We start from the raw sequence: 14,317 nt of genomic DNA, 5'->3' as shown, positions 1-14,317 counted from the left end.
AAGGCTCCACCGCTTACTATACCATACGGTAAGAATTAACAGGTTTTTATAACAGATTCACAACAATAATCAACCTTCAACGCGTAATCAACACTAAACACTGAGGTATTCCGAGTATTGAGCGTGCGGACAGCAACCGCTTAGAATAAAGCGGAAGTTATATTACCGTCATTTCTTTTTTAGTAAACAAACCTTATACATCACTCAGAATAATTCCAACGTCAGGAATAGTCACTTTGACATTCTGGAGCGGATACACGTTTTCTTCAATTGATACACGGATTGCAGATCAAGTGACATGCATGCAAACAAATACAAATCGCAACGAGTAAAAAAAATAGATCTGGCAACCTGCATTGAAAGTCGCAACTACAGGCTTGTCTTGGCAGCCAAGTAAAACGCCAAGTTGTCTGATTATGAACTTTGATTGAAGGTCAGCAATATATATATATATTATTTATGAATGAAAATGGTCTCTAATTTGTGTATAATGTCTTGTAAATTATTTTAGACGTTTTGGATAATATTGATTTCAGAAGATCTGTCATATTCAGCTTCAAATGTGTATAGCAGAATTAATATTGTGTTGACATCTTTTGCACATCAGTGCAACGATAACGAAACGAATTTCATCAACACTTCAGTGAAGCATTTTACACTTTAGTCAGAAATGCATATAATGATGAAATTTGATTTCATTTACGCGATATTACTGATATACCTGAGTGGTTTTAGTATTTTATTCTAAAATGGCTGTCCTTCTGTACCTTCAAATAGAAATCTGACTGATATCAATCATACAATAATGTCCTTGTTTCAAGTGGTGTATGGTGTTTATGATGATTACAGTGATCTTGTTTGTAAGGGCAGAGATTCAGAAAATAAATTGAGGAGCAATCAGGAGTGTATATATGTAGGACACACATGCATTGAGGACCTGGTGGTTGAGTGTTGTGTCTTTTTACCAAACAAAATAAAGCAACATTGAGCATGGTCATGGCTTGGATGGGTGACTACTAGGGTGTACCAACTGTGAATGAATAATTGGGGGTGGCAAGTGGTCCTGGTTATGTTGGAGCATGTTCTCAGATAGCATGGGAAGACAATGTTCCTGAAGACTTGTCGGTGTCTTTGGGTTCCAGTTCTAAGGCGGTATCATTGGGGTAATGCTACAATTAATGGACGTGAGCATTTCAGTTGCACAGACTTATAGTTAGCTTTGATGACTGAACAGTTGAATGTTATGTCCATGTGTCTAAGTTACACAACATCAAGCGTGGTCATTGCTGGCATAGGTTACTGCTTCATTGTATCCAAGTACATGTTTACATTTAGTGGTGGCAAGAGGGCATGTTATCCTGAAGGGTGTCTTCAGATAGCATAGGAATCACAATGTTCCTTGAGGCTTGTTGCTGTAGCAAAAAGAACAACAGTTAGATATGATGGGGATGCCAGTTTGAACTCATAAGAAAGCTTCCTCAGGATGAAGGTCATATGCATGGGGATTTTGGTATGGTTCATGTATATGGGCATTTCTGTTGCATAGTCCAATAGCTCACTTTTGTGACTCTGCGGTTGAAAGTTGTTGCCATGTACCAAGTTAAGCAAGGATAAAAATGGTGATCACTTGAATGTATGACCACATCATTGTACTTTCAGTGCTTGTTGCACAGGTTCATCATTTTCAGAATCTTGGTTCAAATCTTAGCTTTGATTATAACCCTTTCTCCATGAGCAAATTATCACTGGGGTTCTATACTGTAATGAACTGCACAGATATCATACAAGACCTTCCCCTACACAAAGCTTTAGTCACTACTAATAAATAAAAGTTTTAATGCTGATTCATGAGTGACTTTAATTGGGTGATCTTTGGGTGATGCAGTAGTATGTCTTACATTTGGTAATCCTCGGGTGATGCAGTAGTATGTCCTAAATTTGGTAATCCTTGGGTGATGCAGTAGAAACACACTTGCCTTTCACCTAGCGGTCCAGAATAGAGATATAAAAAGGTAAGGGGTCACCTGCCTGACCACATAGGTTGTGCAAGAGAACTCCTGTTGTCTCCTACAGTATCTAAAACTCCTCCCATATTTGTGTCCAAAAGTGGAATATGAGAAAAATTAACAGTTATCTCAGCTGAATTAAAGAAGTAAACTGATATCTCATCTGAATTATAGAAGTAAGCTGTTATCTCATCTGAATTATAGAAGTAAACAGTTTTCTCATCTGAATTATAGAAGTAAACAGTTTTCTCATCTGAATTATAGAAGTAAACTCTTTTCTCGGCTGAATTATAGAAGTGAACTACGAAGTAGGTCAATATGAATTCTGTCTTTGACGGGGACAGATTTAAGCAAAGTTCTTTTCAAAAATGGTGTCCCTGATTCTTCTTGTAATGTTGTAATAACTATGAACTTTGAACCCTGGCTGTTCAGTGTTTGGTGCCAGATAGGTTACACATTTGAAGGCATATGGTAAAAGTTACCTTCTGACTTATGTGGTAGGTTAGGTTTGTATGTGTCTTAGGTGGTAGGTTGGGTTTGTATGTGTCTTAGGTGGTAGGTTAGGTTTGTGTGTGTCTTGAGTGGTAGGTTAGGTTTGCGTGTCTTGAGTGGTACTTTAGGTTTGTTTGTGTCTTAGGTTAGGTTATGTGTCTTGAGTGGTAGCGTAGGTTTGTGTGTGGTATGGGTGGAAGGTTAGGTTTGTGCATGTCTTAGGTGGTAGGTTAGGTTTGTAGTTGGTGTTAATAGATAAATGACTGCCTTGACTCATACCATTTGCTTCCTCCATTATCCATGTTAATGCTCTTGATCTACATGAGATTTCATTCAGTCTATTTAACATCACTACTATTTCATTCCAGAATATTTCATAGAAAGATCTTATTTAAATAGGATTTCAACCACAGGCAACACTGACAACACTGGTAATAGCAAATGTAATATCTTTAAGTTATCTGTTTTGTTACAGTTTTAAGGTTCTAACATCATCATGAAAAACCACCTGCTAGGTACATAATTCTATGTAGACTGTTTTTCTGTTATTCAGGGAGCCTTCGTAAGGTAATTCTGTTGAATTTGACAATGGAGACATCTAGCATGGACGCGATGGTAGATGAATTACCATGGGGACTGCTAACGGATGGAATTCTGTTGGTAATCATGTCCTACCTTGATGCCAAAAGTCTCATGTCTGCAGCTGAAACATGTAAGGTAAGGAATCCTAATGACTAAATATTGTGATTGCTTATGTTGACATTTTTACCTACTTGACCCTGATTTCACTTGTATTAGTCTCAACGTTCTGAAAATAAATAGGATTCCATGAAAATATTCATAAAATCAATGATACCGCTTTTCAAAGCCAAAGGGTATGGTATTTACCTATATCTTGTCTGAACAATGATTTTAAATGACATCAAAATCTTTCCAAGACTGAAGCTTGTCGTTTGAAGATTACATAGGAGCTACACTATAAGGACTTTCACTTGACTGCTGACTATAATCAAGATCCGCATTGCCATTTGTTCCAACACTGAATAGTTTCAAAACTAATGTCATACAGACATATCTTTTAAAGTCAAGTGTTGAAGCTTATTTTTGGGAGTCAGTAACATTCAATAACATTTCAAAGATCAAATGGAAGCATTGTATACCCAGAGCTGGTCAACTTTATTATGATAATTTACTATTCTTTCGGTAATTTTTGTGAGTAACCAACAAAACAACGTGTCCTGTACCTAGCTGATCTTCCTACTTGGGGTCAGATTCTGTCTTAGTTTCTTGGACTGATTCCAAAATGGGCATGTAAGTTTTCCCAGAATACTCTCGTTTCCTTCCCAAGTAAGACCCCTCGTGTGCTTTCATCTGAGCCAACAAGTTTGAAATAACTTGTTTTACAATTGTTATGAAATGTTTGTATCTTATTGTGGGATAAATATCAACAATATGACTCTTTATAATTGTGACAGTTGAGCTGTTGGTCCAAAACATCATCTGATCAGGCTTGTATCCAAGGACTGTGAAGATAGAGCTCTGTAGCACCATTAACTAAATTATCTTACCCAATCATGGATTAACATTGACATTGAAATTCTAGAATAAACTCCAAGAGACTGTTTGAGGGAGCAACTTCTATGCAAGTCGTTTGAGCCATAATTAGACTGTGGAAACTAAAAACACTTTTATGATGTAGATATTTACATAACTACTGCATTCTGATTTCATTAAAAAGCTGGGTTTTTTTTCTTTGTTTTCAGCACTGGTACAGAATAGCACATGATAACTCCCTGTGGAAAGTTTTGGTTTTCAATAAGGTGGCCTCAAAAGACTTACAGAAACGAGTCCTTGATAGGGCTAAAGAAGAGTTAAAACATGGAGAACGTTTTAGGACCTGGAAGGATGAGTTTGTTAGAATGGAGGACGAGGCACCTCTTGTCCTCAGTGAAACTCTAGAAGGACACACAGATGAGATTTATCATATCAATTTCTCACCCAGTGGAAATTTTTTCTCTACCACAGGCCGCGACGCCTCAGTGAGGGTAAGCTGAATAATAAGTTCGTGATTATTGCAAGAAACCAAAGCTTTCAATGATAACAAATTATTATGTAACTTGTGATTTAAGATTTTTGTATGATGGAAAAAGAAAAGATTGCTTTGTCAATGAAATAATGTGATATAATTTTTATGAACATGCTTGCCGTGCAGTGAGACATTAAGTGTATACAAATAATTGTATGTTTTGATGTTAAACAAGTTAATTCTGCTGACCTGTAGGTATGGAAATTTGGTTACCCATGTACCTTGTATGCTGAGAATACAGATCTGGACTCCATTCTGGTGTACACTCGATTTTCCGACTTTAACGAATCCGAAACTCTACTTTTGGTGGCTGGAATTGCAAGCTACATCATGGGGGCTGACAGTTGCACTCTCATACTTTCATTGAAAGGTTTGCATTTTTCCTTGTAAGACTACAGCTACTTTCGCATGTACTTTGGCAAAAGGAGCTGAGGCCATTCATCAATACAATGAGAAAAAGAAGACACCCAATGTATCTCCCCTACTAGTTTTTTGATTATCAGATATATGAAAATTACAAAATTTATTGCTTTTTGAAGCTAGTGCACCTCCTAATCTAGTTTTTGGCTTATCTTTTGATCACATTGGATGTTTCTCTGTCACCTTCTAGGCTTCAAATTATAGGCCCTTAGCATCACTGACAAGAGTTTTAGAAGGATAAAACATTTGTATGATACAGTTCAATGTTTGGCTCTACTGTGTCTCCCTCTAAATTTGCCATTTGTACAATCATATGTTATTCTTTTTTTTTTCTTGTTTTTTTATTTTTTTTTGTTTTGCCATTTGATTTCCTCCTCTCGAAAGATTTGAATAAAAGTAAATACTTTTGTATTTGTGTAAAGCAGGTTTGGAAATTCTGTATGCAGTATCTGGATCTAATGCCAACTTCCGAGGCTGCTGGCTTGATGACACATCTTTTCTGAATGGGAGTCACGAGTTTATGCCTCCAGGACATAGGTGCTTTCTCATAAAGAAACACACCGTATGTATGACATTACCTAATACATGTAGTTAGAACTTGAGTCAGTATTCTTTTTACTAAGATCCTCTTATTCTATATTCAGTGGCAAGAAACATAAATACTTCATAAAAATTAAAATTTTTGAATTTAAGTTTTTTATTAGCCCACCATCTGTTATTCAAATCGCCCTGCGTCCGTGGTCCGTGGTCCGTCCATAAACAATTCTTGTTACCGCTATTTCTGGAAAAGTACTGGATGGATCTTTCTCAAATTTCATATGCAGTTTCCCCTTGGTCCCTAGTTGTGCATTGTACCTTTTTTGGACTGATTCGAATTCAAGATGGCCGACAGGTGGCCATCTTGGATTTTGGAAGTAAAAGTTTGTTACTGCTATTTCTGAGAAAGTACTGGATGGATCTTCCTCAAATTTCATATGCAGTTTTCCGTTGGTCCCTAGTTGTGCATTGTACATTTTTTGGACTGATTCGAATTCAAGATGGCCGACAGGCAGCCATCTTGGATTTTGGAAGTAAAAGTTTGTTACTGCTATTTCTTGGAAAGTACTGGATGGATCTTTCTCAAATTTCATATGCAGTTTCCCCTTTGTCCCTAGTTGTGCATTGTACCTTTTTTGGACTGATTCAAATTCAAGATGGCCGACAGGTGGCCATCTTGGATTTTGGATGTAAAAGTTTGTTACTGCTGTTTCTTGGAAAGTACTGGATGGATCTTCCTCAAATTTCATATGCAGTTTCCCCTTAGTCCCTAGTTGTGTATTGTACCTTTTTTGGACTGATCCGAATTCAAGGTGGCCCACAGGCAGCCATCTTGGATGTCGACAGTAATACAGCACAAGCATATTGTCCATTATCCACCTGTAACTGACTGCTATCTAATTATACTTTGGGATCTTTTTCAAATGATATTTGCTAATAAGTGCTTAATAAAAATATCTTGTGCCATCATTGAGTACATTCAATGAAGACCAGTTCATGAACATTTACAACACCTGTAACAAACAAAAAAAAATAAACAAATCTTCAAGAACTGAAAACAGATCCTCAAATGGTGGGCGCCAAGATCCCTCTGGGATCTCTTCTTAAATTTGAGAATGGAAAGCAAATCTGAAACAGCTCAATTATTCAATGATCTTTCTAAAAAAATTGGAGATGGAAATGGTGTTTATCGTGCTGTGTATTACAATATATATATTAATTTGGAATTAATCCTTAAAGAATTTGTAATGAAAGCACTTTAAAAATTCCTTTTCAGGTAACAGAACGTAGGAAATCAGATCAGAAAATACAAGCATTGATAAAAAGAATGGATGGTAAAGGACAGGATATCATGATACTTGATCCATACTGCAGGAATAATGACTTCGCTAGAATTGCCTATCTCCCTACCCACTGCGTGCAGCAACCCATGACACCTTCTGCAAAAACAATATCACCTTTAAGTGAACAGTTTCAATACATTGACTCAGAAGGGCCAGATGAGAATAGTGAAACAATTTTAGAATCTGATGATGGAGAGATAAAGCCTGGGTCCAGCCAGGACTTCGACTCTCAGGCCAGCAGTTCAGCACATGAAGATTTCACACCTGTTTTGATTCTGGCAAATAACACAGAGGAATATCCTTCAACAGGATTTTTAAGTTTTTATATAGTGCCTGAAATGACAGAGCCAAGTCTTGAAGTTTGTAAAAAGTTCAACAGCGCAGATGCTGATAGTCCAGGTGGTTTAGTTGGTATGCGACTGTCATCTGATAAGCGGTGAGTTTTAGTTTCCAGATTTGATTTCTTTTTTTCCTGCAATTCACCTGATCTTAATCTTAATATTTCTTAAGTTCTGATCAGTGTTTTATTTTTTTATAACAAATATTTTGATATGCCATTAAAAACCTGCATAATGTGCACACCTACATAATGTCGCAGGTAATTTTTGCATCTGAAAAAAGTAAATCTAATTTTCATGATAATTCACACCTAGACTATTTCACAGATAAGTTTATGGCATTTAATTCCTGCAGATATTTTGTTATACAAAAACATGTATTGCAAAAAATTGATTATTCATGAATATTTAATGGTTTGCAGTTTTGAAGTTGTAAAACACTTATATTGTAGATATATAGCATTCAACTATAGAAGCTGTAACATGGAAGATGGAGAATATGACCATGGCTGCTATGTCAAGAATATTGACCTCAAGGTGTTTGATCTATACAATATGTGTTTTACCGACATCGTCTACAAGGGACACTCAGCCACCTCAGAGGATCACTTGAGTTATATATTCCCAGCAGTGTCAGACCACTACATAGCCAGGTAAGTTATTCCTTGTAGTGTCAGACCACTACATAGCCAGGTAAGTTATTCCTTGTAGTGTCAGACCACTACATAGCCAGGTAAGTTATTCCTTGTAGTGTCAGACCACTACATAGTCAGGTAAGTTATTCCTAGCAGAATCAGACCACTACATAGTCAGGTAAGTTACCGGTATTCCTTATAGTGTCAGACCACTACATAGTCAGGTAAGTTATTCCTTGTAGTGTCAGACCACTACATAGCCAGGTAAGTTATTCCCAGCAGTGTCAGACCACTACATAGCCAGGTAAGTTATTCCTAGCAGTGTCAGACCACTACATAGCCAGGTAAGTTATTCCTAGCAGTTTCAGACCACTACATAGCCAGGTAAGTTATTCCTAGCAGTGTCAGACCACTACATAGCCAGGTAAGTTATTCCTAGCAGTTTCAGACCACTACATAGCCAGGTAAGTTATTCCTTGTAGTGTCAGACCACTACATAGCCAGGTAAGTTATTCCCAGCAGTATCAGACCACTACATAGTCAGGTAAGTTATTCCTTGTAGTGTCAGACCACTACATAGCCAGGTAAGTTATTCCTTGTAGTGTCAGACCACTACATAGCCAGGTAAGTTATTCCCAGCAGTGTCAGACCACTACATAGCCAGGTAAGTTATTCCTTGTAGTGTCAGACCACTACATAGTCAGGTAAGTTATTCCTTGTAGTGTCAGACCACTTCATGGCCAGATAATTATTCCTTATAGTGTCAGACCACTACATAGCCAGGTAAGTTATTCCCAGCAGTGTCAGACCACTACATAGCCAGGTAAGTTATTCCTTGTAGTGTCAGACCACTACATAGCCAGGTAAGTTATTCCTAGCAGTTTCAGACCACTACATAGCCAGGTAAGTTATTCCTAGCAGTTTCAGACCACTACATAGCCAGGTAAGTTATTCCTAGCAGTTTCAGACCACTACATAGCCAGGTAAGTTATTCCCAGCAGTGTCAGAACACTACATAGCCAGGTAAGTTATTCCTTGTAGTGTCAGACCACTTCATGGCCAGATAATTATTCCTAGCAGTATCAGACCACTACATAGCCAGGTAAGTTATTCCCAGCAGTGTCAGACCACTTCATGACCAGATAAGTTATTCCTTGTAGTGTCAGACCACTTCATGGCCAGATAATTATTCCTAGCAGTCATGGACAACTTTTTAGCCTAATAAGTTATTCCTAGTTGTCTTAGATCACTACATAGCCAATCTGAGATCATAATATAGTCAGCTGATGTTATTTCTGGCAATCCAGGGCCATTTCATAGTCATGTAACTTATTTCTTGAATCTTGGTATTGGATTCTGCAAGGAGGACATGTTCAGTTTATAATGGACACTAAAGTTTCAGGGCTATGTGTACGCTAATACTATATAATTATAATTGATATTGTGTTGTAGAATGAAATACAGTATAGTAATCATGTAAGTGAAATTTTGATGTATGTGATTATGAAGAAAAACTTGAATAAAAAAAAAAACAAAAGGTTCAGGACTATGGACTGTTTACATATTTGATAACCCTAGACGAAGTGATGAAAATATTTTGTTATTTTATACATGTAATTCATGTTCTAGTGGGAGTGAAATGGAGAGAGGCTTTTTGTGGGATAGGCATTTTGGCAACATTCTAGGAGAACTGGAGCATGCAGCACAACCAGGAAACGGAGGTGTCAACGCTACAGCATTTCATCCTCATTCAGAGGAAGTACTCATTACTCTTGGCGACGACAGGAAAATAAAAGTCTGGCGATCGAAGAGACTCTTACGTGAGCTTGAACATAGTGGTGCACCCTTCAGTGTCCGTAACCAAACTTTCCACAAGAACATAGGGCAGTACAAAGATAGAGGTAAAGCTACATCCAAAGGGGGCTCACTAGATTTGGATATAGGTGTTGACCAAGCTGACGGTCTAGTTGAAGATGACATGGTAACCTGTTGTTTACGTAGAAAGAAATCGAAGCATTCCAAGAAATATTCATAACCCTTCTGAGGAATTTCCTGAGTAAAACATTTACAATTATTGATCAAGTTTTTCACCTTACAGCCTCAGGTGAACTGTAAAATTGGCAGAGAACAGCCTCATGCTTACAGACCAATCTTTTTATATAGTATAGCTGATAACCAGAGTGTTGTCCAACATTGCTTTTTTCATAAAAATGCAACTGATGCCTAGATTTTAATAGTAGGATTTTGTTTACAACATACATTGAGGTAGACTATGACTGTGAGATACAAGACTGTTGAAGCTTTAAGTCTGTACCTTATTTTTTAATGTATACGTGATAGTGATGAAAATGTTATGATTTAAAGTGACTTTCAACAGAGGATTTGCTACCTTATATACATCATACAAAGTGAAAATACATTTTATTTAAAACTGATGTAATTAGTAATGACAGCATAAAAATGTGATATTAAGTGGAACTGTATTCACATAAAAAGTGTGAATCATGTTTGTAGATACCAAATATATTGCATTTGAATAATGGAATCATATGGTTCTGCTGAATGTAAGATTTTGATTAGTTTATTGTTTTCACTTCCATCTAATTATGTTAGATTCTCCAAAAAACTAAATTTGAAGTTTGGAACCAATACAAGTGTGCCAAGATGTTCCTTCTGCTGTCCCTGGATGTTGCAGAGGATACTGTAGGTATGTAGGGCAGTTGTATGCAGAGGATAAGATATGATGAAACACACTGCAGTCAATTCTTGTAAAGTCAGGATTTCTGGGTTTCGATGTAATAATCCTAAGTCTGGCCTTTTTTTTTTTTTTTTTACCTTGTGAAGTAAATTTGTTGTGTTAAGTAAACTGTGGCACAGGTATACAGCGTACCACTAGAGGTTGTGTGCAGTCATAGTGGGCACTGCCAGATCAATGACCAAGGCGTACACGTGTGTAACTCATGTCAGAGTTACCAGTACTGGTACCTCATTTACACAGGCTAAAATTAATTCATTATTAGGAAAGTATCAAAGTGAAAGTCTTGTTTTCAAACATTTGATAGTTAATCCTGAATTATCCAGTATCTATACATGACAAGTATTCAGTAGGTTATAACAAAATTTACTATATTCTAAGTGCAATATGGAAGTTCTGATCTATATCAGTTACTTTAAACGAAGGGGTTAAGTCTTATATACAAATGTTATTCATACATAGATAGGATGTTAGATGTTGTCAGAAATTATCTGTGATCCTAAGGAGTCTTTATTAAGAATATCTATATTTTGATTGATGTGATCATTTTTTTGGGGCTGTGATAGCTCAGGTGATAGAGTGCTGGCCTACTCAACTGCAGGTGTGTGGTTTGATGGCCCCTAACCCTGGCAGTTTGTGTTACTGTGTCCTTTGATAAGATAGTTTAGCTCAAACACTGGATGATATACAACTTGCTTCCTGTTCACTGAGATAGCCACCAGCTACTACAGGGAGACCCGGTCTCAAAATGACCCTGCCTGTTGACTTGGCAATAAACCCAAAACAAACAAACAAATATTTTTGGTTAATTGTTTTAATACATTTAAAATATTGTTGATTGTTGGTTTTAATTTTGTAGGGTTCTCCATATGTATACCAGTGATAATTATTCAAGCTGCTATTAGCCTTTGACATTGTTTATCATACTGTAAGTAAATTCCTTTTTGTCTTAAAGATTATTTTTTTCTGATGAGCTCTCACTTTGCCCATTATATTATGTATAGGTACGCAAATAATGACGAAAATGCATCATTTGACTGTGTTGATGATATGTAATGCATGTAACTATAATTCAACATTTTTCATGGTATATCGGTATCTAACATATTGGAGGAAATCAGTGTCACGATTCACTTACCTGGGTGTTTTTATTAAGTCTATAGATACATCTTTTAAACAACCATTTTTTTCAAAATCATGAAAACATTCACTTGTTTTTTTTGAAAGTTGATACTTACAGTGACAGATTTCAGTTGGCACCGTGCAAGAAATTCTGTCATGTTTATAGCCTCATTATTTTATCAGAAGCATATAGTGTTAGTTAATTTGTCTGCCCTGCCATATCCTGTTTCAAATTAATGATATATGGGTCAGACCGCTGAAGTGTCATAACATCATGTTCTACATCTGTGGCAATATTAAAAGTAGCCGTACTAATCAGTGTAAAGGACATTTGACAACTTCAGCAAATTCATCATATGTTGATACTTGGAGCAGGGGGATTTTTGGTCATGCAGACTAATATTAACTTGATGCCTCATACAAAGATTGGTTCCCAGTAATTGTAACAGCATGGCAGGAAGTCTAGAACAGATCCTAACTGAAAACATTTACAGGTATCAGTCAGAAACATACATGTACACATTTTGTGTACAAATTTTGAACTAGAATCATACACTATGGACATAGTATTATTTATAAGGATCGGTTTAATTTGTTTGGATCCTTCACCATTTTGATATTAGTTTTTACATTACATTACAATATCGCAACTTTTCTATTTTCCATCTTCAAACTCAGCTGAGTGTAAGAGATTTTCTTATTAATAGACTGAATTAGCAGTGATAAGTATTTGAATCTATAAGCATTTATATGATAGAAGAGTTTATATGTGTTTTGCTTATTCAATAAAACATTTGTAAAACTAATGTGTTGTCTTTGTATTCACAACTTCTACATTTATAATCGTTAAATGTAATCATTGCCAAGGTCATGGTGATCTACAGCTATTGTTGTTTGTCCGTAGTTTTGTGCTGTACATTTTTCTTGTGAACACAATAACTTGAGTAAATGTAAACCAGTATTGATGAAACTTGGTATGAAGTCTTACAATAATGAGATCTTGGGTAAGTTCAACATTGGGACTGAGTTTATGATAGTTTACAGGGTCATGGCTCTTTAAAGTGTTATTACCCTTGGACATTGAGAACAGCATAACTTAAGCAAATATGAACCAATTGTGATGAAACTTGGTACGCAGCCTTATATTAATAAAATCTCAGGTGAGCTGAACAATGGGATTAATTCAATGATAATTTACAGAGTTATGGCCCTTTGCTGTTTTATTACCATGGAACTTGTTAACAGGATAACTTGAATACATATGAACAGATTTTGATGAAACATGGTAGCAGCCTTATTAAGTCACCTAAGACAGAGTCTTGTGGTGACCTATTGTGATCACCTTGTCCAGCATCATGCATCCGTAAACTTTTGACATTTTCAACTTCTCAAAACCTCTGAACCAATTGAAATGAAATTTTGCAGAAATCTTTCCTGGCCTAAGATAAACGAACTTATCTAATTATATTGTCCCAACCCCACATGGGCCTAAGGACAGGGTCAAAATGGTCAAATTGGCTCAGATTTCAAAAATCCTCCTCTCAACACCCAGATACAGTAGAATCAAATGCTTTTTATGGATTGAAGTGTCTTACGGTGCTCAACTAGAATCATGAATTTCCCAGCCCCAGGCTATTACATTAATGGGAGACAATTTTTATAATTTATATTGGAAAAATTGATTTTTGAGCATTATTTGTTTAATTTTCATTGGAAATATTTTAAACTTGGTTAGAATTAAGAACAAAGGATGACTGCTTGATGGTATGCCCATATTGATCCTGGTTGACCCTCTGGGGCTGATGGGCGGGGCCAAAAGTGGTCAAATTGACTCAGATTTCAAAATCTTCTTCTCAACACCCAAATATGTCAAATGCTCTTTATTGATGGAAACATTTGAAGGTGCTTTACCATTATGGATCTAACATTTCTTTGGGAAGAGGTTAAGTTTACTATGATTTTTATAGAAAATTGCATTTTTGTGTAAAACATTTATTTCCCATTGGAAATAACTTTTAAAGATTTATTAGTATTATATATGGTATGGCAATTTTGATGGTATCTAGTGACACTGGCTCACTATCATCAATATCACAATTTTTATTTCATGACACTTGAAAGACCATCTAGACTGCTTGGCCTCTTGTATTAGAAATATCCCACAGAGCCTGGCAATTTTATTTTGTTTTGTAGATTTATGGGCCATTTCAGTTTTATTAACTTTGACTCTGTGAACACAATAACTTTAGTAAATATGAATAGATTGCCATGAAACTTGGGATACAGTCTTATATCAATAAGATTTCAGACGAGTTTTGCAATGGGACTAATTCAATTTAACTTACAGAGTTATGGCCCTTTGCAATTGTGTTTATCACTGAACCTTATGAACACGATTATTTGAGTAAATATGAACAGATTTTGATGAAATTGTTAAACTAATGCAGCCTTATATCAAGAAGATCTCAGTTGAAGTAAGGTCTATTACAACCAAAGCCTCCCTCAGTACTTTGTTTTATTATATTTATTTATAGTTTTAAGTTTTCTCCATGCCTTTCTGAAATTCAGTGCTCAATGTCCTTT

General features: G+C 36.2%; 2 protein-coding genes across 10 annotated transcripts in view; one reads left to right on the top strand and one right to left on the bottom strand.

Annotated features, from left to right (window-relative positions):
* The first annotated feature begins 201 nt into the window (after window positions 1–201).
* LOC132562095 (F-box/WD repeat-containing protein 5-like) lies at window positions 202–11,210 on the top strand. 2 transcript variants are annotated; one of them, XM_060226826.1, is made up of 8 exons: window positions 202–433; window positions 3,052–3,215; window positions 4,262–4,543; window positions 4,780–4,954; window positions 5,430–5,566; window positions 6,818–7,320; window positions 7,675–7,875; window positions 9,487–11,210. In XM_060226826.1, the coding sequence occupies exons 2-8, from the start codon at window positions 3,087–3,089 to the stop codon at window positions 9,890–9,892; spliced, it is 1,833 nt and encodes a 610-aa protein (XP_060082809.1). In that variant the 5' UTR covers window positions 202–433; window positions 3,052–3,086; the 3' UTR covers window positions 9,893–11,210. The 2 variants fall into 2 exon arrangements, with proteins under 2 accessions (XP_060082809.1, XP_060082808.1); XM_060226825.1 differs by having other exon boundaries at window positions 5,427–5,566.
* Window positions 10,677–14,317, bottom strand: part of LOC132562096 (protein amalgam-like) — a 414,615-nt gene continuing 410,974 nt past the window's right edge. For all 8 annotated transcript variants that reach the window (XR_009554733.1, XR_009554734.1, XR_009554735.1 and 5 more), the window contains one exon: window positions 10,677–10,692. The gene's annotated coding sequence lies outside the window, so the exon portion shown is untranslated. The remainder of the gene's footprint in view (window positions 10,693–14,317) is intronic.

This window comes from Ylistrum balloti, unplaced genomic scaffold (assembly GCF_031769215.1).
Source record: "Ylistrum balloti isolate Yb309-2 unplaced genomic scaffold, AGI_CSIRO_Ybal_v1 Utg371338, whole genome shotgun sequence".
NCBI classification, from domain to species: domain Eukaryota; kingdom Metazoa; phylum Mollusca; class Bivalvia; order Pectinida; family Pectinidae; genus Ylistrum; species Ylistrum balloti.
The sequence above is the reverse complement of the archived record's forward strand: the minus strand, read 5'-3'. Positions and strand labels throughout refer to the sequence as shown.

Coding starts and splice junctions, on each gene's coding strand:
- LOC132562095 (XM_060226825.1), top strand. CDS start 3,087: ATGGAGACATCTAGCATGGACGCGATGGTAGATGAATTACCATGGGGA. Junction 3,216..4,261: donor CTGCAGCTGAAACATGTAAG/GTAAGGAATCCT, acceptor CTTTGTTTTCAG/CACTGGTACAGAATAGCACA. Junction 5,567..6,817: donor TTCTCATAAAGAAACACACC/GTATGTATGACA, acceptor ATTCCTTTTCAG/GTAACAGAACGTAGGAAATC.